General features: G+C 45.3%; 2 protein-coding genes across 3 annotated transcripts; one reads left to right on the top strand and one right to left on the bottom strand.

Moving 5' to 3' along the window:
- Positions 1-4,270: 4,270 nt before the first annotated feature.
- tsku (tsukushi small leucine rich proteoglycan homolog (Xenopus laevis)) lies at positions 4,271-10,339 on the bottom strand. The gene is made up of 3 exons (XM_052078586.1): positions 10,078-10,339; positions 6,768-7,085; positions 4,271-6,132 (listed from the first exon to the last, which is right to left on the bottom strand). The coding sequence occupies exons 2-3, from the start codon at positions 7,077-7,079 to the stop codon at positions 5,389-5,391; spliced, it is 1,056 nt and encodes a 351-aa protein (XP_051934546.1). The 5' UTR covers positions 7,080-7,085; positions 10,078-10,339; the 3' UTR covers positions 4,271-5,388.
- A 1,109-nt stretch (positions 10,340-11,448) lies between these two features.
- Positions 11,449-23,770, top strand: gucy2f (guanylate cyclase 2F, retinal). 2 transcript variants are annotated; one of them, XM_052078376.1, is made up of 20 exons: positions 11,449-14,110; positions 14,182-14,964; positions 15,792-16,090; positions 16,386-16,740; positions 17,141-17,225; positions 17,329-17,425; positions 17,679-17,804; positions 17,955-18,035; positions 18,383-18,559; positions 18,641-18,797; positions 18,886-19,035; positions 20,010-20,158; positions 20,241-20,404; positions 20,482-20,674; positions 20,747-20,921; positions 21,690-21,788; positions 21,862-21,956; positions 22,073-22,158; positions 22,264-22,343; positions 22,553-23,770. In XM_052078376.1, the coding sequence occupies exons 2-19, from the start codon at positions 14,238-14,240 to the stop codon at positions 22,334-22,336; spliced, it is 3,288 nt and encodes a 1,095-aa protein (XP_051934336.1). In that variant the 5' UTR covers positions 11,449-14,110; positions 14,182-14,237; the 3' UTR covers positions 22,337-22,343; positions 22,553-23,770. The 2 variants fall into 2 exon arrangements, with proteins under 2 accessions (XP_051934336.1, XP_051934334.1); XM_052078374.1 differs by lacking the exon at positions 22,264-22,343 and having other exon boundaries at positions 11,451-14,110.
- The last annotated feature ends 4 nt before the right edge of the window (positions 23,771-23,774 follow it).

A 23,774-nucleotide genomic window follows, 5' to 3' on the forward strand; every position in this document is an offset into this window, starting at 1 on the left:
AGGGGTGCCCATTAGGTAGATCCTGATCTACCGGTAGATCTAAGACAGGTCCCAAGTAGATCCGAGGAGTGTTGAGAAGAAAAAAAACAAACAACAATTTGTGTGTCTTTGTACATGTTAGTAATATATTTTTTGTGTTAATATACACTGCACACTAATCAAGTCAAGTCAAGTCAAGTCAACAGTATTTCTCGAGCACTTTCGAACAGCCATCGCTGGATACAAAGTGCTGTACATGGAGCGATTTAACATATACAATAAACAGTAAGACGAATCGGTAATAAAGGCGGTGGAAAGCACCAAGCAGTAAAATCAAGGACAAAATTATTTTCACAAAAAAAATATATTTAAAAAATAACATAAAGCAGGTAAATCTTAAATTTGTGTGTGTGTGTGCGTGCACGCGCCGGTAAGGGTCGATCCCGTGAGGTTAGTTGATCAAAAAGTAGATCTTTGATCCAAAAAGTTTGGGCACCCCTGTTCTAAAGTAACAATACTCTTCCTTATAGTACAATTTTTGGCTCCTCTACCCACCTCTGATGGATATACCGTTTTTTGTGACATCACCAGCTGTGAAAGCAAGATACATGAGGTCAATTGCACTACACCTGTTGTGGATACCGGTAATTGGAATATTTTAATGCAGCCCAGTAAAGGGTTAAGTGGTTCCAGAAAGAAGAAAACCACTTTTTAACCTTTTGTCATTGCGTTCAAAGGCATCCACCCAACAAGCCCATCTTTGTGCTGAGCCAGATGAGGCAAGCTTTTGTTTGTCTGACAAACAAACAAACAAAAAAAAAAAAAAGGTCCGAGCCAAGATGCTATTCGCTGACATGGTTCATCCGCCCCCTTTCATCACCAATGAGCCAGCAGGCATTGGATCAATACCATCAAGGCAAATATTGTTGGTACCAAAGTCCATTTGAGTGAAAGGGTTCGTCCTTGTATTTAGTCTTCATCTAGTTAAGGTTTACATGTTGAGCTGCAGAGTGAGAGAGAGAAGATTCTTGTTCCATCTTGTTCCGCAAACTGTTGTCGGTCTGCCTGTGACGACACGAGACCATGTTATATCAGCCTGTTGATCTGGTGGAAGAAGAAAAAAAAAATCGCTGCAGTTTTGTCGTGACCCACTTTCAACTTTGTCCACCGGGAGGAGAAAAGGCTTCTTGTTCTTCTCAATGCGCCTGTCAGTCAGTCTGGGAATGGCTTTGACAGTAAAATCGACTGAATTTGAAGAGAAACGACCACACGGGAAGTTGCGCTCAAAATATGAGTGCATTGTGAGGCGCTGGTTCCCTGTTCGTTGAGTACCAGATACTGACAGAGAGGCGCCTCCGTGGTTAGGCTCCTCCATACTCGGTGGTCATTTCATTGTTGCGTTAGGCCACTGCGGTCTGCTTTCTTTTTTTTTTTTTTTTTTTTACACGCTGTCCCTCACACAAGATTAAAATGCTGATAGAGACATGCAGTCTGTTGCTCCCACATTGTGGAATGTGCTGCCTTTTGTGTGGGCGCTTTTTTAAAAAGCAGTTACCGGTACCTCCAAGCGTTTCAGTCAGACTGGATTCTGTTTGTGATTTTCTGGAGTAGGACTCATGGTTAGCACATTCACCAATCCACTTCACAGTTCTGAGGGTGGGTGTACCTGTGAGTTTTTTTTTCTCGGTACTTAGTGTCCTTAGTGTCCTTAGGTGTCAATTTGATTTGAATTGTTGTTTGTATCTGTTTTAGGGGGAGGGGCAGTGCATTTTGGACCTGGGCTTTCGCTTCAGAATAATCCACCTCCTAATAACGTACCACCATGAACACATCGGAATTTAAAAAAAATTATTTTCATACCCGGTATTTGCGATGAATACCATTATCACTCAAGCAAGAAACACAGCTAACCCTTTATCTTTCCCCAAACCTTTCACAACAATATTGTTTGAAGTGGTTCACTGTCATTATTTATGTAACAACACAACAAAAAGTTTCAACTTTCCATAAAGTACAGATCATAAGAGCCTCCTTTCTTTGCTCCTTAGAGCTAGTTGGCTAACGCTGTCATCAGCGCTAGCTAGTCTCCGGAAGTACCGAGTCAATCCTTTTCCTTGTTGAAAAAACCTAGCCAGCAACAGTGTTGGCTGGCATATCACACAATGTACAATTTTGCTAAAAAATGATGCAGAGAAAATGGATTCCTAACAATGTCCGACAGACTGCTAGTGATGATAGCAACTAATCAGAGGACAGAAAAATGCCGACATCATGCTAAGCGTGTGCGAAGTGAAGTCCAAGAGTGATGATTCTGAAATGTGATTGGCCTCATATATACATACATACATACATACATACATACATACATACATACATACATACATACATACATACATACATACATACATACATACATACATACATACATACATACATACATACATACATACATACACACGTACATACATCATATGCTAATAGCGTGTCATGGACCAGCACTCCCGAATGAACAAAAAAAAAAAATCATTCTTGTCGAACTGGATATGCATACTTAAGTAACGCCTTTCTTTGTGAGGCGTCACCAGCATTCCTGAACATAAACAAGAATTTTTAAAAAGCAATTTATTTGCACAATTTGTCCTCGACTGGGGAAAGCGCACGGTTCTCCTTGAGATGCAGCGCAATAAAGCACGATTTATGTTACTGTATCTCAAAGTCAAAGCAAAACAGATTTGGCATACTAAGCTGATTTGCAAAGCTGTGAATTCCACAAAAGACTGTGTTTTCATGCGGATTTTTACATTTTTTTGCGCGACTTTGTGTAGTGTGAAATCGGGGCGGCACATTGTGATTGATGGTCGTCTTCAGCCCGAACATGTAAGTGCTTGGAGGAAAAAAAAGCACACATCTGGAAGTACTTGCTGCAAGGGGGTCATCCACTGAGTGCTCATTTACCCTCCTCCCTCATGCAACAGAATAGCCACTTTCACAAACAGACACACACCAGTGGGAGACAATTGGGGGCGGGGGGGGGGGGGGGGGCGGACTGTGTCTTGCTTAAAGAAAACCTCCAAATTTATTTAATTGGCAAAGCCAGTTTTTTTTTTTCGACGTGAGAATGTTTTCGTTTTTTTGATCGCAGGATGGCGTTGTCAAGAGAAAAGAGGCCATCAACTGAATGCTTTGCATAGAGGAACTTTTGTATTTGTCTAAGCCTCTTTTTCTCTGCTTGTCAACTTGCCAGGATCCCAGACCAAATTGGCTGGATAAGATGCCAAACTCCAGCACGCCACCGAGCACCCCCCACGTCACTGTTTCTAAGGCCCGTAACACACCACTTGTCTTTGTGTCCTGCTCTCAACTTTCCCAAAAAGCAACCAACACCTCACAAAATTGGGTATTAGGATGCATGCGATCAAGACTACTGCATCTCACGAGGCCTCAATTCAAAGAGCATTAAAGGACTATTTCACTCTTGACATGTGTGCTTTGATTTATTTTTCCTTTGGCTGTTTAGCTACTTATTCAAGATCAATTTTGGGTTATTGCCTGTAACGAAAGACTGCTTTTTGTTTTATTTGTATGTCTTTACAGTATATTAACAGCAGTCAGCACGGTGCTTTAGTGGTTAGCATGTCTGCTTAACAGTTGCAAGTTTGAATCTCGGCTCTGTCCTTCATTTGTTCACTTGTGTTCTTCTATTGTCCTGTTTCTCTGCCCATGGCATGATGAGCTAGGATGGGTGAAGATCCAGAGCCACTTTCAAGTGCTTTAGTGGTTAGCATGTCTGCTTAACAGTTGCTAGTTTGAATCTCGGCTCTGTCCTTCATTTGTTCACTTGTGTTCTTCTATTGTCCTGTTTCTCTGCCCATGGCATGATGAGCTAGGACGGGTGAAGATCCAGAGCCACTTTCAAGTGACTCAGCGTTTTTTTTTTTTGTGTAATCACAAATGAAAAAGTCCAGATTATCAACAAAATGTAATGGATCCTTTCTGATGATCTATCACGACACATTAAATTTGGTTTTATTTTAGCTTTATGCTAAATATGAGTTGCAACGTAATGGTCGAATCAGCTCAGATCCAAATGTGCCTTTCTTTTGAAGAGAGACACACCCAGTCTGTTGCAAAGTTGTCATTGTGCCACAACACGCGTTTTCATCAAAATGACAAATATAGACTGGAAGGTGACAAAGTCTTTCCTCGTGGGTGTTTTTGTGACCACTCTTGACTGAGTCTACAGACACGCCTAACAACACGGTTCGACAAAACATGAGCAGGCAACATCGGAGAAAAAAACCCAACTCAATTTATTAAAGATTTGCATACATTTGCAAAAATACATCCAGCATCGCGATGTCCGTCTCCACGGAGACGAACTGTACATGATCTGATTGTATTGAACACCAAAGAAGTGATCATTTTAAAGCCAGAACCTCATTCGGTTTGGCAGACATTCAAATTCAGCCTTGAGCCTGGACATTTCTTCACTCCACAGGAAAAAGGTTCATTTGTCATACTTCTTGCGTCATGCGTTATTCAAACGGGCACAGCAAAAAGTGAACTGCTGGTCAATGTGGCTTCAGTGTGTTTTCCCTCTCACGCCTACGTCGCTACGTAGCCACCACATCAAAGGCTATGTGACGAACTTCCACAATGAAGAGCACATATGGCTTTTGGGAATGACATTCACATTATGGTCTTTTGTTTGTTTGTTTGGTTTTTTTTTGCATTTGACAACGTTCTTCAAACACAATTAAATTGGTTCGCAAATAGCAAAACCGCGTCATACTTTGTACACATCGTTTTCTCCATCAACGTCATTAACTGACGCTATAAGTGGCAGAGTTAATTAGACTTTGGCGAAGTTGTCGGCCATCTTGGCTCAGCGTGGTAATAAAACGAAGGGAAAAACACCATCCTCGCTCTGAAAATGCAGTACTAGTGAGGCGCGGAACCACATTTTTCGTCGTTTGACGTTCGGTCAAGTCAATGGATTTGCACAGCCTCGGCGAAGAAGTCCTTTGAGCATCGAACTCAAAAAGGCAGGAAGGACGCGAACGGTCCTCAAAATTGGCTTAAATGACGCCTTAAACTTAGTGGTCATGTGGTCAGTGGTGGTAAAAGCGACGTACGATTGAGCTCATCGGCATTTCTATGAACATTCGGACTGCTTTGTTTGTGATGAAAATAAGCGCAAAAACAAAGTTATTGTTTGTATGCAGATTAAAGAATGTGAATATGACGTGACGTTTTGGATACATACTGACCGTTTTATGTTCATTCATTGATCATCCATTTGCATCAATAAAAAAAAAAACTCTTAAAGCTTGAGGAAGAGGTATGTGATCGAAGGCACAGTGCCGGAATAACGACGAAGGGCCAAAGGACTGGTCCATATTGGCAGGATCACAACGCAAGGCTATCCCGGTGGCAGTTGAGCACCTCGTAGTGTTGGGTCTGTCCCAGCTGTCTGTGAAACACTCCTCGTTTCTGGGTCCTCAAGCAGCGGATGTTCTGTCCGAGCGCAATGCTCTTGATCGCGGGTAAGTGCGAGAGCGTGTTATGCGGTAAAAACGTCACTCCACAGCCGGATAAATTCAGCTCCTGCAGCGAGTCCAGTCCAGTAAAAACGGATCGTCGTAGCGTTTTCAACTTGGGGTTGTTGGAGAGATCCAACACCTGGAGACTCCGGAGTCCCTTAAAGCTATTCGACTCGATTTCCCGAAGCTGACGAAGGCTGCTCAGGGATAAGAAAACCAGATCTGTCAGGTGAGCGAAGTCGCCTTCTTCAATGGCAACGATGGGGTTGCTATCCAGACTGAGGTATCGGAGTATCTCGAGTCCCCCGAGATTCGGTATGCCGGAAAGACGGTTTCCCGTTAGATTCAAGTTTTGAATGTGGACAAGTTTCCCGTGCGGTGTTGTGGAAATCGAGGCCAGCTTGTTGTGCGACAGATCCACGCTGACGGGTTTGCTGTTGACTTTCGCCACAAACGCGCTCATGTTGAAGTCGCGGAGGTTGTTGTGGCTGAGGTCCACTTCGGCCAGAGGGAGGCCAAAGAAGCAGTCCGGCGGGAGGCCCTCCAAGTCATTGTGGCTCAGGTCGAGAGTCTCCAGGTAACGTAGCTTGGACAGAGCATTGGGGCTTACCTGGAAAACAACACACGGGTAACAGAATCTTTTTCATTCATTCATTTTCCGTACCGCTTGATCCTCACTAGGGTCGCGGGGGGGTGCTGGAGCCTATCCCAGCAGTCTTCGGGCAGTAGGCGGGGGACACCCTGAATCGGTTGCCAGCCAATCGCAGGGCACACAGAGAAGAACAACCATCCACGCTCACACTCACACCTAGGGACAATTTAGAGTGTTCAATCAGCCTGCCACGCATGTTTTTGGAATGTGGGAGGAAACCGGAGCACCCGGAGAAAACCCACACAGGCCCGGGGAGAACATGCAAACTCCACACAGGGAGGCCGGAGCTGGAATCGAACCCGGTACCTCTGCACTGTGAAGCCCACGTGCTAACCACTGGACTACCGGGCCGCCTTGGTAACAGAATCTTCAGCAACAAAAACTAAAAAGAGGATTTTTTAAAAACCGAGCCACATTCGGTGATGTCTCTTAAAAAGTACCAGCCAATTCTGGACCAAGTCTGAAAAGACGTTTAAAAACGTCTTTGGGAGTGAATGAGTTAAAAGCAGAAGTCAACCGAGGACACGCATCTATCGTAATGTTTGCCACCGTTTGTGACGCCAACGAATCGCGTTGGTTTTCGATTGACTCACTTTCGTAATGTTGTTGCTGCTAAGGTCCAAGCTAACGAGGGTGGTGTAACCGGGCCCGGCCAGCATGTTGTCAGTCAGGTGGCCCAAGGCATTGGAGGACAGGTCCAGGAAGGCCGTGTCCAGCGGGATGGCCACAGGCATGATGGCGCCGGGGCCCAACCCTCGACAGTCGACTGTGGTCAGGCTGAAGCTGTCAAACAGCCCGAAGCTTTCCACCTCGCAGCGGCAGCCCGCGTGGCAGTTCTTGACCGAAGTGCACCGCACGCCCGCCAGCAGCAACAGCAGCAGGTCAAGCCACAGGAAGAGCGCCATTATGTTCTGCAAACACAGCACGTTACTTACGACCACGCCCCAAATGTCTGACAGTGGCACTTATAACGTCAAATTTAAGCAAATGGAATACCCCTCAACAACTTAGAATGGTACTTTAGATTTTTCATTCATTCATTCATCTTCCGTACCGCTTGATCCTCACTAGGGTCGCAGGGGGGTGCCGGAGCCTATCCCAGCTGTCTCCGGGCAGTAGGCGGGGGACACCCTGAATGAGTTGCCAGCCAATCGCAGGGCACACAGAAACGAACAACCATTCGCGCTCACACTCACACCTCGGGACAATTTAGAGCGTTCAATCGGCCTACCGTATATGTTTTTGGAATGTGGGAGGAAACCGGAGCACCCGGAGAAAACCCACGCAGGCCCGGGGAGAACATGCAAACTCCACACAGGGAGGCCGTAGCTGGAATCGAACCCGGTACCTCTGCACTGTGAAGCCCACGTGCTAACCACTGGACTACCGGGCCGCCTAGATTTTTCATTTACTACCTTTTTACACACACGCACACAAATTTACCAAGCCTCCCTGTTCCTAGTTCAATTCTTATCAAGCACATCATGTTCTCGAGGACCGATAACGACCAAAAGCTTTTTTTTTTTGTTTAATGGAAAAGAAGAAGCCCTCGTAGCCTAACTATGTGGCGTTCCCAGTCGCCTTGCGTGCACAACTGCGCAGGGAGGAACGGACAGACGGAGACAGCTTTCACACCTTAACACATGACAAATGAGGTCAAATGGGGAAATGAAGTCTCATGGTTGGGTCGTCCTGCCGTGACACAGCAGGCCAAAGAGATAAAAACGCCACTTCTCTTCTTTGCGAAACGACGACCACATTTGGCAACGTGACAAGCCGGCGGCTTGAAAAGGCTCCGCATCAGCGAATAAAAAGCCGGGGCCCTTGAAAGAAATGTCGTTTGTTCACTTGACAGGCAATGCATTCAAATACTGTACTGGGGTTATTAGACAGGTATTTACTGGCAACTACAGTGTAGTTTTGCTGTTGCTCAAAGTACGCTACTCGTACCTCTGTACTGTTTTTCTTTTGACCCCTGCACTCCAAACAATACTGGCTGTGGGTGTGCAACAGGTCGCTTCAGGCTGCTAACTACAAACTTGAAATGGCAACAGTCAGCTTTTGGACTTTTCACCGGCAAGTCTGTTGTTGGGAGACTTTTACAAGGCCAAACACTTCAACCGTAGTCGTAAAACATACAGACGTGAAGCACAATGATTGTCTGGTGGCGCTCTGCAGGAGATCCCGTCTGAAAGCCGCCTGACATCATTATATGACAAAAGAGACATCCAACTGCTGTTCACAATATTAAACCGTCCTAATTTAGAAACGCACCAGCACTGATAATTTTACAGTTTGGGCCCTGCAAGTCCCAAAGACTCGCTTGATCAGAAAAGTATGAGTCCCATTATGCATTTAGAGAGTCCCAAATTTCGAATTGTGAAATGGTCTACTTATTCAATTGCATAATGATGCAAATACAATCAATCACATCTCTTGAGTAATCCAAGTTTTTTTATTGCTCTAAATGTGTGGCACAGGTGGCCGAAGAAATTATGTAAGGTCAGTCAGTGTTAACTATATTAACTATATTAATTTACTACCAAACTCAATGAACCTTTGTTCGGTGCACTGCGCCTGCACTCACGTTGCATCACATCGCTGTGATCTCCAGGCTGGAAAACTGCTCATTTAGAAGATGAATGCCAGGCTCAATCCTGTTGAGTCCCATTAATGCGTGACTCCAAATGGATCCTTGAGGCTTTCAATGAAACGGATGGAGCTTAAATGTTTTTTTTTCTCCAAACAATCAGGCGGCAAACGAGGAGACGAAAGGGAAAATGATCAAAGTTTTGGCAAAGACACGTCGGACAATGAGACTGGATTCAAATTGAAACGTTCACAAAGCATTGTTCTCACAGTAAACAATAGAAATAGAATTAATCCGTACTTTCGTGCAACTGTCACCATCATAAAAGCCTTTACCGACTACGTTAACATTCTTAAGTGTTATACTGACACAAAAGGAGGTTAAGCACTGCTTCTCGTGAGATGTGAAAGCAACACTCTGTGTTAAGGTGAAAATTCGTACGGTGACAGTGGAGTCCCCCCCAAAAAAAGTCAAGTCAATTTTAGTCAGCGCAGGACGAACATGGAAATGCCACACAGGAATGTCGGAGATTCAAACCCCAAATATAAGAACTGTGCGGCAGATGTGCTAACCACGTGGTCACCATACTGTAAGTTTGACTCCCACCATACTGTAAGTTTGACTCCATTGACAAATATCAACCTAGTATGCAAGTAAGTCAACAATTTGCACAGGCTGATACTTTTCAGATTCCTCTTATGTGGTGTCGCAAAGCGGGAATGTTTATTTACATTATAGACTTTCCTTTTTTCCCCCAACTAAATGTTTAAAAAAGTGCAAATCAACCAACTATAACACACATTCACTGAAAATTCACTTGCACTTGAGTTTGATTGGAATTGTCACAGTGAAGCTTGTCTGGAGAAGTGCTAAATTCTTCAGAAACAGGGCCCCTAAGGGAAGTGGTCCATTATCTGCATGCGTACACACAAATGCTTCCAGATCACCTTTCTCATTCTTGTACGTGGCAGACAGCACATCAAACATGCAACTTGCTCGATGGAGATCACTTTCAATGAACCGATACACTAACGTAGTCCCGAACGATACCATATAAAGTTGTCCGAGATTCGGATGTCATTGCGGGGTCGATAGAGTGGTCGCGCAGCGTGGTAGTTTCTTAAAACACAGAGTCCAATTGAAACCCGAGATGACCATTGAGCTCCGAGGGTTTGCTTTTTTTTGTGGCTTTTTTGGGGTGGGGGACCGAATTTCTGGAACGGCAACGCGTCTTCAAGGAAAGAAAATAAAAGTCGTAGAAAGTTGTGGCAACAACTTCATCTTTTTAAAACTCACACGAGCTTTTTACTTGCCTTTCATCCAGAGTGTCGCGCTCTTTTCTGGCCGTTTTTCCGCTTCACTTCACCGCTCCCATTTTCCAGAACCCCGCTGAGCAGGGTTCCTCTGTGTCCGGGCGGAGTGTGTCTCGACGCGGCTACGAGCTCTTTAGGTTCCTCCCTCCTTCAATCCTCGGCTCCGCTCTGCTCGCGCGGTCAGCGAGCGTAAACACAAAACTGTGACACTCGTTTACTCCCATCCCACTTTTCAGTCCTGCCTGCGAGGCTCGCTCGGCTGGCAGGCTGTTCGAACAGTGCCACCTAGAGGAAAGCACAGATTGCTAGATTCCGCTTTGATGTTTCAAAGTAAAAGTACAAAACCCATTTTGACCCTGCCTAAGAATCTGCTCAGAATAATTGTCAACATTAATTATTACCGGCCCATGTGCCATGAGAGATCATCTTGTGTGCCTATACGATTTCACTTCAAAATGTAATCTATCTGTCGATCTATCTATCTATTATCTTTTATTTATTTATTTAGTTTTGTAGCAATAGACAAGATATTTCCGGAGTGGCAATTATTCCACATTTAACCGAACGATGGCGCAATAGTTACATTATCACGTTATTGGTTGGGTTGATTTACATCGCAGCTACTTTTAATCGTATCTTTTCAAGGGAAAAAAATGAAGTCACTCATTTTCCCATGTATTTTCGATATTGGTAGGGTTCCACTTGGGTCGTGGATGAGCTGGAACTTATCCCGGGTGACTTTGACACTGGCATTGTTGTGGAATCGGCAGTCCAAGACACCAGGCATCGTTTTCGTCACGTCACATTTTAAACATAGAATGGTAAAGTTTCCATCCATCCAGGATGACATGTGAGAGGCAAGATATGGTGCCACGAGTTATCAAGACTTCAGGAAAATACAACAAACAATGATTAGTAGTGGAAGAAGCTTGGCCATGGTCCACCAACATAGTGCCCACGGGCAGCAGTTAGCCACCGGCCCCAAGGACCGCATTAGCCCTGAGACTTTGCCCGATTTGTAAGTCTTTTTCAGCCTACGTTCAATTGAATACACACACTACAAATTCTAGATATTTAATGTTCTAATTGATAGTTTATTGTTGTGTTGTTTTTGCAAGACCTGCTAGTTACGTATGTCATGGGCACTACTAACACACTCCATACCAACTAGCTTCTGAAATGAATTGAGCTTGGCTGTTGTGTCGCTGTGACCTTTCTCCTTGCTTGTGTAAGCTTATGTTAAATTATTAATTATTTTAATTTAATATTTGAGCATTATATTCTTTTGTGTTACAGTAATATAACATAAGCTTACACCTGCTTGGGCTTCCTCATCTACAAAGTGTGTACTGTATATGAATATTAGTAATACCATTTCATTAGTTAAAGTAATTTGATCAGATTTATCATTTCAGAATTGCGTATCAGACGAGTAGTCCTTACCGGAACTGTTAATGATATTTGAAAAAGAACTTACCTGCCTCGGTTTTCAGTGCCAACCGTTGCTCACCAGTGTATTAGGTCAGTGATGTGTTGCAATTCAGATGATTAAAATGCGATGAAAAAAAAGAATCTGAAAAATGGTCTCTTCTTATCAGGCTGTCCCGGATTATCCCAGGTTACAGGTACCCAAGAAGTAGTTTTCAGTTTCACAAATGTTGGTGACTCCTGCTGGAGACAAACGACACACTCGCATTCTCATCGACAGGTGTATTGACAATCAGAGCAGAATTTTAAGAAAGTTGTTTATTTCATTTTATTTGTTATCACATTTTAAGCGCCTTTTTTATGCATTGGGGAAATTTGATTCAGCAGAAACTGTGGCGCATTTGCTGCTCGGTGAGTGGCAATGGTGCCGAGTCATCATTTTTGTCTTCTTTTGCTGCATGCATGCAGTGGTGCCGTGGTGTTACTTGTAAGAGGCTCATGGGCTTACTTGGGATATGGGTCAACAAAGGTGGAATCATTTTACGACTGTGAGCAAGATTTCTTTGCAAATTAACTGGAACCGAGATTAGCATATTTCTTTATCCCTTTGAATTTCTGCGTACCATTTGTAACTTTATCATTCGTTCCTTCTATATGTTTTTAGAATGGGACAAAAACATCAAACAGGTTTGTAGAAATGTAGATGTTGAAACCATCAGAAAATTCCGGTCCTTGTTCTATGTTGTTTCTATGTCTATGCGTTTCTGACTGCAGCCACCCGTAAACGTGTCACCATGGCGGATGTTGTGGCAACCGTCTTTTGTTCATTTGGCAGGCACCCGCCTCATCAGTAAAGGTGGAGTCTTTTCCAAAAACATCCGAAAGGACTGACGCAGTCAAAATCAGTGCTCAACCTCAGGGGGCTGCGACACATGTAGGGAGAGTCGTTGGTTAGCTTTAATTACCACCATTCCACTTAGGGCTCCAATTCATTTAATCTGCCGGAGCCGCTGTTGCATCGGAGCAATTAAAGCACAGCTCAAGTGACTCCTACAAAATGCCGAGCTGCCCCTCAACGCAATAAGCAGGCAAGATGTTTTCAGAGATGTGCATCACTTTATTTGCTGCTTGGTACTGTTTAGACCACAGGTGTCAAACTCGAGGCCCGGGGGCCCGATCTGGCCCGCCACATCAAATTGGGTCAGCACACACTTGCTACCATTTAAAGTGCCTCTGATGAACCTCAACTGCAATTCTGACGCTCTAGTAGGCTTTTGTCAAGTGGTTGCATAAAATATAATCATCTTGAAACTGATACCATCCATCCATCCATCCATCCATTATCTACCGCTTATCCGGGGCCCGGTCGCGGGGGCAACAGCTTTAGCAGGGAAGCCCAGACTTCCCTCTCCCTAGCTACTTCTTCCAGCTCTCCCCGGGGGATCTCGAGTCGTTCCCAGGCAAGCTGGGTGACATAGTCCCTCCAACGTGTCCTGGGTCTTCCTCGGGGTCTCCTCCCGGTGGGACATGACCAGAACACCTCACCGGGGAGGCGCTCAGGAGGCATCCGAATCAGATGCCCAAGCCACCTCATCTGGCTCCTCTCAATGAAACTGATACATTTTTAAGTAATTTATGGTCTATTCAATATGTTTACGTACAGTACATAAGAAGATGATCTTTAAAACATGCACCTGGATATGGATTGACACATTTCTTAGTTTTTATTTCCATTCTGGAAAAAAAGTCTAAAATGACAGTTACGCTGAGCCAATAAGTCAACCTAACATGGGTGAAATGTTTTCAACATTCACATATGGTTCTCACATACTCCCTCTTCCTTTTGTTCTAAAAGTATATAAAAAAAATAACCACTGCAAAATATCAAAATTATAAACAACATATTTAACAGGACTTTACCCCGACAATTACCAACAAAAACTACCCAAAAAACGGTTTGCGTGTGAAATGCAGTACACGGTTTTTATGTCATGAGAGTTGTTGAGGGTGTTAAATGGTAAGAAAAAAGACCTCGTTGGAGCTCCAGCTGCACCACAGCAAGGCTTTTAGACCAGACTAAGGCCTCCTGTCAATCCTCTTACAATGTTCCTCAGTGAAAATGGATTAGCGAGTAACACCGACGTTTTGGCCCACGGTCACTTTGGCGGATTGGATTGGATGAGAATGTGGCTGTCACCATCCTCATAATACAATGCACCAAATACATTTCTGTCAGTATTTTAATTCTTTGTGTCTTTTTTTTATGTTTTTACAACTGGGACTTTGACTTTTGGATTTATTATTATATTTTTTTTTACTTTGGATGTTCTTTGAAACCTTTCTTCTGAGTGTACAGGAGCATGTTTTTTTGTTGTCATCCACATCCGCCCCTTGAACGCCGGGTTGTGGCTGCTTGGCGTAAGTAGCTCTCCAGGGTGCTGAAGTTGTCTCCAAACGGCTCCCCCACCTGTCACTTGGCAGCCTGGCGGTCCAAGCGCGATGACTCGGCTCCCCGGTCGCTCACTGAAAGCAGGTAAGGTTACGAGGATGGTGCGGTGACACCCGGACTGCAGAGCTGGCCTTGATGACTTAATAGGAAAGAAAGGTGAGTCGTTTTACTTTGTCTGAAATGCCTTCCAAATGTCCACATTGTGGAAACGTGCGCTTCTTTTCCAGATGACGATCCTGTAGTGAACCTAAAACATCACTACCTCAAATTCACAGCCAGGACAATGCAACATTTTCCGCCTCCATGGGAGCCCGATCATCCATTTGTGCCTACAGTTAAAAGCCGGCATTCTTCGTTGACGCCGTCTTTTTATAACTTTCTCGTATTTGTCATCCTTGGATTGTTGCCGTTCCCTTGCTGCGTTCGCAGTTTGGTCTTCAAAGTGGGCGTCCTGGGGCCTTGGAACTGCGACCCGGTCTTCTACAGGACACAGCCGGCCGCCGCTGCAAGGCTCGCTGTAACCAGGATAAACGAAGACCTCAGTTTGAATTTGGACCTGGAGATGGATTTCGTCATCCTGCAGGAGCCTTGTGAGACTTCCAAAGCGCTGACTGAATTCATACGCTATGAGAAGATGGCGGATGCATTTGTGGGGCCTACTAACCCGGGATACTGTACTGCAGCGTCACTGCTGGCAAAGAACTGGGACAAGTCCATCTTCTCCCACGGCTGTGTCAATTTTGAGCTGGACAGCATCACGGGCTACCCGACTTTTTCCAGGACGGTGCCGTTTCCCTCTGAGGTGCTTTTCACAGTGCTGAAGCACTTCCGCTGGGCGAACATCGTGGTGGTCTCCTCCAACGAAGACATCTGGATTGACACGGCGGAGAGAGTGGCTGCTGCCATAAGGAAAAAGGGGCTGTCCGTCGCCTTGGTTTCGTCTATGGGCATCAACGAGATCCAAGTTGAGAGCACGCTGAGGAAGATCCAAGAAGCAGGGGAGATAAGAGGTGAGGGGGACCTATATTCAAGCAATTTTACGGAATGACATGACCCACTCAGATGTTTCTGTTAGGTCAGACCATGGGAAAAGCCTTTCTTTATTTACTGTGCAGGCAAGCTTTCCGGTAACATTTCACCCACCACTGTTAAGATCATTCATTCATTCTTCTTCCGAGCCGCTTGATCCTCACTAGGGTCGCGGGGGGTGCTGGAGCCTATCCCAGCTGTCTCCGGGCAGTAGGCGGGGGACACCCTGAATCGGTTGCCAGCCAATCGCAGGGCACACAGAGACTAACAACCATCCACGCTCACACTCACACCTAGGGACAATTTAGAGTGTTCAATCAGCCTGCCACGCATGTTTTTGGAATGTGGGAGGAAACCGCAGCACCCGGAGAAAACCCACGCAGGCCCGGGGAGAACATGCAAACTCCACACAGGGAGGCCGGAGCTGGAATCGAACCCGGTACCTCTGCACTGTGAAGCCGACGTGCTAACCACTGGACTACCGGGCCGCCTGTTAAGATCAAAGTATCTTAAAAACTGTAAAACAACCGGCGTACGGTTAAATGATGAAAGCGAAGCACAATATAAAGATGTTCCTCCTCGCCTTACTCGCCACAGATTTTTTTTTGTTCCGTTCTTAAATGCCAAAAAAGTGTAACAAGTACAGTAGCACCTTTAACTCAACAAATGTAAACTTAGTTTTAACTCCAGTGGTAAATGATAGCTGAACATTTTGACATTTCTGTTTAGGTTCAGGGAGCAGCTGTCCAAATACTTTTGTCGCTATTCTATGATTTGACGTGGAATTTCACGTGTGTGTGCGTTGCAGTAATCGTCATGTGCATGCACTCTGTGCTGCTCGGAGGGGAGCAGCAGGCCACTTTCCTCGTCAAGGCACAAGAAATGGGTCTGACTTCGGGCAAGTACGTTTTCGTGCCCTACGACGCCCTGCACTACAGTTTGCCCTACGACACCCCCTTCTCTCCCCTGCAAAACAACAGCAGACTGAGTGAGGCATATGACGCCGTACTCACAATCACCATAGTCTCAGATCCCGTATCCTTCAACGAGGCGTACGCGGCAGCCAAAGAGAGCGGGGAAGTGAGGCTGAGTGCGGCCGCCGCGCAGGTAGGAATGAGTTAACGGGAAGCATCAACCGTTGTTGAGCCAAGGCACTCACTAAAAAAAAAAAAAACGGCATTCAAGGTGGAGACCGGTGAAAGCGCGCTGACCAATTGTGATGCCTCTCATTATATGTCACTGCCATAGATAGATGAACAAAAGATACAGCACATTATTTGGAGTAAATAAACATCTCTCACAGCTAATGTATCTTGGCACACTGGTGGGGAAATCACACGGTCGAGATGAGACTATTCCAAACCGGGCTTTCTCAAAAAAAAGTGTGTGGTTTGCATTGCAGGTTAATCCACTATTTGGCACAATCTATAACGGCATTTATCTACTTGCCAAATCCATCCACAAAGTCCGGAGGGTCGGCATGCATCTGTCAGGCTCCAACCTGGCCCACTTCACCAAGAACATATCCTTCAATGGCTTCAACCAGAAGGTCCAGGTCAACAACGGCGGTGAAATCAAAACCGGCTACATCATCTTGGATACCAGCCACGCTGGCAGCCGGCTGTACCCGACCTACATCGTGGATCTAACATCCGGGCAGCTTCGGTTTGCTGGGAGGTCCATTCATTTTCCAGGAGGATCTCCTCCGCCGTCTGATTCCAGCTGTTGGTTTGTCAAAAGTGCTCTCTGCGAACCAGGTGAGGGACTTTTTGGAGATGGATCTTGGAACGGATGTTTTTTTAGTGGACCCACTAACCATTCATTTAAATGGGATGGAGATCTCACTCTGAATACTGTATTCTGAACCCCTGATTCCATATTTGGATTGTTTTGAGGAGAATAATGCTGCCCAATGTTTGGGTGTGGATGGTTGTTTGTATTTTTTTTCTCCACGACACACACTTCGCGATCGACTTGGAACCAGCCCGCGATCTACCGGTCGATCGCGATCGGCGTAATGGTCACCCATGTTGTACACCATAGAAAATTACTCTAATCAACATATTGTTAAAAAATTGCCCCTGTTGAGATAGATATTGATCTATCGATCGAGCTATGGAGTTGATTGAGCTACTCTATCACGATCTTGTTATGCAGGCATGGAGGTCACCCACGTCATTGTGGCGTTTGCGGTCATCGTCGCTCTGGCTGTTACAGGCCTTGTCATCGGTCTATACATCAGGTACACATTCAGGCTTTTGTTCGGGTGAATAGAATTTTATTGACATGTTGCAGTGATGTCCGCGTGTCACCGATTGACTTCCTCAATGGGTCTGACTTAACAGAAGGAGACTCCAGCAAATCCAGCTGGTCAAAGGCCCAAATCGGATCCTGCTGACCTTAGAGGATCTTACTTTCATCAACCCTCAGATTAGCAAGAGGGTGAGTGGTCATGTTGCATCCCACGCTCGGATTTTGGTTAGCAATTGCTCCATTAGCGCATGGGTTACACTTCAGGATCACAAAATGGGAACACTGCTCAAAACATTCCAGAAAGTTTCCATGGGAGGTATTTTTAATGTTGCAAATATTCCATTGTATAACAACAACGCTACAACTATATGATCATGATTTTTTTTTTGTTTACGACTTTCTTCTGTGTTGTATGCCATTTTCCATTTGATTTCATGCACAGAAGATCACTTTGGAGGACATGAGTGAGTCCAAAAGTGGCCTTGAAGACAAATCTGTGGACCTCTCACATTCGGTGAACAGCATGCACACCGCGACTCACGAGACCACCAACGTTGCTGTTTTTGAGGTAAACCACTCGGAGAAAGGCATAATTTTAAAAAGAGCCTCATACTTGAACTTTTACCCCCAAATTAAAAAAAAAAATCGCCTGATGCTCAGTGATAAATAACATTTCAATATTAACGGTGCAACATTTAACATGTGACCTCTCCTCCAGGGTGACTGGGTGTGGCTAAAGAAATTTGAGGACGGACAGTTTAAGGAGGTGAACCAGAGCAGCACAAGGATGTTGACCAAGGTCAGTGCTATTAAGTCGATTGCACATTTTTCATTATTAGAATTATTATTTTTTTTGTGTGTGTGTGTGTGGCGAGGCTGGAACGGATTAGAGGTCTTTCCATTCATTTCAATGATTTGCGATATGAGGCTTTTAATTACGAATGTGATCACAAAATGGATGAAAGTCATATCTCAAGGCCCTACTGTATCGATTGACCTCACTAAATGGACCCGACTCGGAAAAAAAAAATATTTTAGGATGGATTCTTCCTCTGTAAACATTTCTTGAAATTCAGGTTTGTAGTTTTTGCAGCAAAAACAAAAAAAATAATTATGAGGAAATCACAATTTTTTTGCACCTTTCAGATGAAGGACTTGAGAAACGAGAACGTGAATCCCTTCCTGGGCTTCTTTACGGAGAGCTCCATGTTTGCAGTGGTGATCGAGCACTGCTCCAGGGGTAGTCTGCAAGACCTGCTTAGGAACGAAGACGTCAAATTAGACTGGATGTTCAAGTCCTCGCTTGTGCTTGACATCATCAAGGTAAACGCCAAGCCTCCCGGGTGCCCGCCTTGCACGTCAATGTTTCTGTAATGCATTAAAGAAGCCGCGTTGTGCTTCCAGGGAATGAAATACCTCCACCATAGGGATTTCCCACATGGCCGGCTAAAATCTCGGAACTGCGTGGTGGACGGGCGCTTTGTGCTCAAGATCACAGACTATGGCTTTAACGAGCTTCTCGAATCTCAAAAAGCTCCCTTAGAGAAACCTCCACCTGAAGGTAGCATGTCTTCCTCTAACAGTACAACACAACCGTTTGTAGCGAGAAGCTACCTATTGCATACCTCGTTTCCCTCTGCTCCATTCAGACCTTTTTTGGACTGCTCCAGAATTCCTGAGGGATCTGGCAAGCTCTCATAAAGGCACTTACAAGGGCGACGTGTACAGTTTTTCTATTATTCTCCAAGAGGTGGTGGTTCGAGGACCACCGTACTGCATGCTGGGCCTACCACCCGAAGGTTTGTATAGAAAAAGACATTTTTGCAATATTATCCATCTGTTCTCGGGAGCATTTGGGCTCTGGGTGAGCAGGAGCCTCCCCCAACTGACTTTGAGTGAGAGGCGGGGTACACCTTGGACTCACCGGGCACACCCACAACAAATCACTCTTATTAAACTAAAATGCTAACATGTTCTTGCAATAATAAAGCAGCATTTCACGGAGAAAACCCCGGGGAGAAACTCCTCACAAAAAGGCTGAAGCCAAGACTCGAACTTCAAATCTCTGAACTATAAACCAGACATGCTAACCTCCAGCGAGTGTGTACAATTTAGCTATTCATCTTTTTAGTGCACTTTTTGCTCTAATTTTAACATATTGTGCTTAATTAGTTAAAAAAAAAAGCAATGATAAAAACAAATGGATTTTACAATATTGAAAGCTTTGTATATCAAATGTTATTCTTGCGATGTTTGCTATGGTCACTATGGAACATTATATTATATACATATGGATATAAATGAAGAAGTCACAACTGCCAAGTAAGATTCAGTCGTATTCGGGGTTTTTTTTTAGCCGTTGAGTTTTATTTTAATGTCTGTCGCCATGTGTTGCTCCACCATTTTTTGCAAATATCTTTTGCTTACAAAACTGGAACACGGATGGCAGTTTTGTTTTCCCATTTACGATGCTTTGAATTTTGTGTTAGCATAAAGAAGAGGTCATTTTTATTAGGCAAAGGATGTCGTTGTTTTAAATACAAAATGCGTAATTCGCTTTATTCTATCATTAATTTGACTAGATTGATTTGATCTACCGTAATTGGATTTATCACTCGCTAAAAAAATGAATTACGAAATAATTTATTTTGTGGTCCACCACTGTAGAGCCAGTGAACATATTCATTTATGACAAGTTGTTTTGGGTGATGAATCTGAATATGCAATTGCATTGCTCCTTTTGTATACCCGATACTTACATTTCTGTCCTCAGAGATTATTCGAAAGGTTAAGAAGCCTCCTCCGATGTGCCGGCCCACTGTCGTTCCCGACCAGGCTCCTTTGGAATGTATCCAATTGATGAAGCAGTGCTGGAGTGAACTTCCAGACCGACGACCCAACTTCGATGAAATTTTTGACAGGGTTAGTTTGGGATTGAAGAAGGAGCGTTCTCTTTGGTTTTATGTTTTTTTTTGCCACATCATTGTTTCTTTTTGTCTTGCAGTTCAAGATCATCAACAAGGGTAAGAAGACCAACATCATTGACTCCATGTTGCGGATGTTGGAGCAGTACAGTTCCAATCTGGAGGACCTCATCCGAGAGCGAACGGAAGAGCTGGAGATTGAGAAGCACAGGACGGAGAAACTGCTCTCCGAGATGCTGCCGCCGTTAGTTAACGCACTCCCAAAAGCAAAAAAATACGCTTTCTGAAAAAATCGGCCTGATCATCCTCTGCGTCCATCAGCTCGGTGGCCGAGGCGCTGAAAACCGGCGCCATGGTGGAGCCGGAGTACTTCGACCAGGTGACCATCTACTTCAGCGACATCGTGGGCTTCACCACCATCTCGTCGCTCAGTGACCCCATCGAGGTGGTCGACCTTCTCAATGACCTCTACACCCTGTTTGATGCTGTCCTCAGCAACCACGATGTCTACAAGGTGAGACGGGCATCCGCTCGCTGTACAAACACGGCGATCATGTGGTGAATTGTGCGTCACCGCGCTACCCAGGTGGAGACCATCGGTGACGCTTACATGGTGGCATCGGGCTTGCCCAAGAGAAACGGCAACAAGCACGCCGCCGAAATCGCCAACATGTCTCTCAACATCCTCAGCTCAGTGGGAACCTTCCGGATGCGCCACATGCCCGACGTTCCTGTCAGGATACGGATCGGGATCCACTCAGGTAGTTCCACCGTGTGGATTGGGTCAACATCCATCCATCCATCCATCATCTACCGCTTATCCGGGGCCGGGTCGCGGGGGCAACAGCTTTAGCAGGGAAGCCCAGACTTCCCTCTCCCTAGCTACTTCGTCCAGCTCTCCCCGGGGGATCCCGAGTCGTTCCCAGACAAGCTGGGTGACATAGTCTCTCCAGCGTGTCCTGGGTCTTCCTCGGGGTCTCCTCCCGGTAGGGCATGACCGGAACACCTCACCGGGGAGGCGCTCAGGAGGCATCCGAATCAGATGCCCAAGCCACCTCATCTGGCTCCTCTCGATATGGAGGAGAAGCGGCTCGACTCTGAGCCCCTCCCGGATGACCGAGCTTCTCACCTTATCTCTAAGGGAGAGCCCGGACACCCTGCGGAGAAAACTCATTTCGGCCGCTTGTAACCGGGATCTCGTTCTTTCGGTCACAACCCATAGCTCGTGACCATAGATGAGGGTTGGAACGTAGATCGACCGGTAAATTGAGTGCTTCGTTCAACATGGAATGACCAAAATACTTTCCGAATATGCAAAATTTCCTGTCGTCCTGAGGATCGGTCAATTCGGTGGAAAGAGAAACTACCAGCGGCAGACGTTTGTCAAACGACAGCACCACATCTGAAAATATTTTGTTCGATACCGTGTGTGTGTGTGTGTGTAATTGTGATACTGTGCAGGAAATTCACCAAAAGTCTGAGAGGTCAAACTTAGCGTTAGCATACGATGCATATTTGTGCCATCCCAGGGCCTTGCGTCGCCGGAGTGGTGGGCCTGACCATGCCCCGCTACTGCCTGTTTGGAGACACCGTCAACACCGCCTCAAGAATGGAATCCACCGGCCTGCGTGAGTTTCCAGTGCGCTATTTTTACTGTCCTCTCTCTCCCTTGTCATTCAACTCTCAGTCGTCTCCTCTCAGCTTACAGGATCCACGTAAACTTGAGCACGGTGAACATCCTGCGCTCTCTCGAGGAAGGTTACAAAATAGAAGTCAGGGGCAAGACGGAGCTGAAGGTGAGCCCTGATCAGAAAATATGATCCGTTAAGATCAGGATTTGAAATCTTGAAGAGAAATGACAAGATGTTGTGTTTGCCGCGCGATCGGGAAAAATTGTGCTCTTTATCACCAGGGGAAAGGCATTGAAGAGACGTACTGGCTCGTAGGGAAGTCTGACTTTGCAAAGCCTTTGCCAAAACCGCCAGAGATCAAACCAGGGTAAGACACTCTTTTGCCATTATTTGCCTTCGTGCAGGGTTGCTTTGATGCATATGAGGATCCGTCTTAAACCCGCTTGTGCAAACTTGCCCAAACTGTGATCAGCGAAGACAGTCACGGCCTGAGCCCCGAAGACATAGCAATGTACAAGAAAAAGAAGGCCGAGAAAAAGGCTTGACCTGCAGGTAGAGACCTCGCGTGCCAGCCGATGTTGTGTCCTGTGGAAAACGTCGGCATGCTGCTGATTTCCGAGTCTTGCTTTGTGTTCTTTTCCTCCTTAATGTCTAAATTTGTTCAACTTCTGCGCTGTTGTGGTGTTTGTGTGCTCATCGAATTTCAATACCTTACGGTAATGTCTGCTTGAGATTAATTCCAAGCGCTGTCTTTTGTCAAGGGTCAACTGGCAGGAGATGGTGACCGATGAGATCAAGACCCTTTTCCGCAAGGCCAACAGGCCAGTGGCGAAGCAAAGAAAGAGCGCAAAAGAAGGAAAGATGTGAAAGCAATCAAGCCATAGGGACAGATTCCTTCTGGGGAAAAGGAAAGGTAGGGTGGAAGACGTGAAAGCGGCACACGGCCTCTCTCCCCGTGGCTTAACACGGACTCCTTTAAGAGGATTCTCCACCGACTGGCTAATCTGCCCGGAGCCGACACAGCGGAACATGACGGTGCTAATGTAATGAGACTCCTCCCTCCCGTGACCCGCCTGCCTAACTGCTGCCGGTAGACCACGGCCCGATGTTCAGTCAAAGATGCATGCGCTCATTTTTACTTGCTGCACTCACTGGCCACTGGGTGCTCGTTGAATCGAGGCCAAAGCGGGGGGGATACCCCGGAGGCCCATTTTAAAAATACTATACGGGTACTTGTTTCCTCTGTGCTGCGTTTGATATGAATGCTCAGAATAGGGAACTTTATTTATATTCCACGTTGATTTGAATCACGGTGATAAACGCTTACTGTGTTTGTTCATTTTAATTTTGTGTAAGTGTGCATTGAGAAAGGAAAGTAGGTCACGGCTGAATGACGAGTAAAATGCGGCTTCTACGGTGACAACGGGCGAGAACAACTGGCCTAGCCACTCCGTTACATTTCATTTCTTACTCAAGGAAATAACCCATGACAATGTTCATAATTATTCATTAAAAAAAATCAACTCTGTTTATTTTCTTTTAAGTTAACAGTGCAATAGCATCCCGTACATGAGCAGAAAGGGTTATTTTCTTATTTTTCTATTTGCTATTGTTGTGGACTGATGTTTACAAAAGTCAAAACCGTTAAACCCATCTCATGTTATTGAAGAGACAGGACGCTACAAATTAGTTTTTTTTTTGTGGTACTAGAATACAATGAGCCTCGAAAATGAGTACCTAGCAAACCATGAGGACCCTGCACTCCAGTTTCAACCCCCAAGCCCCCACCCCCACAGACTTTTATTTTCTCTACCAATGGTTGAACAAGTCAAGCCTGACATTCTTGGGATAGTTGACTGCAGCAGATAAACCCCCGGGTCACATACGCCCGTTAATCCCGAACGTGGGAAAACCGCTCAATGGAAAAAAATTGTGATGCCTTCTTTAGTGGAGCAAACCAAACAAACAAAAAGTACAAATCAC

This window comes from Hippocampus zosterae, chromosome 10 (assembly GCF_025434085.1).
Source record: "Hippocampus zosterae strain Florida chromosome 10, ASM2543408v3, whole genome shotgun sequence".
Classification (NCBI taxonomy): Eukaryota; Metazoa; Chordata; class Actinopteri; order Syngnathiformes; family Syngnathidae; genus Hippocampus; species Hippocampus zosterae.

Coding starts and splice junctions, on each gene's coding strand:
- tsku (XM_052078586.1), bottom strand. CDS start 7,079: ATGGCGCTCTTCCTGTGGCTTGACCTGCTGCTGTTGCTGCTGGCGGGC. Junction 6,133..6,767: donor GCAGCAACAACATTACGAAA/GTGAGTCAATCG, acceptor GTTGTTTTCCAG/GTAAGCCCCAATGCTCTGTC.
- gucy2f (XM_052078374.1), top strand. CDS start 14,238: ATGCAACATTTTCCGCCTCCATGGGAGCCCGATCATCCATTTGTGCCT. Junction 17,426..17,678: donor ACCCTCAGATTAGCAAGAGG/GTGAGTGGTCAT, acceptor TTTCATGCACAG/AAGATCACTTTGGAGGACAT. Junction 21,789..21,861: donor AATGGAATCCACCGGCCTGC/GTGAGTTTCCAG, acceptor GTCTCCTCTCAG/CTTACAGGATCCACGTAAAC.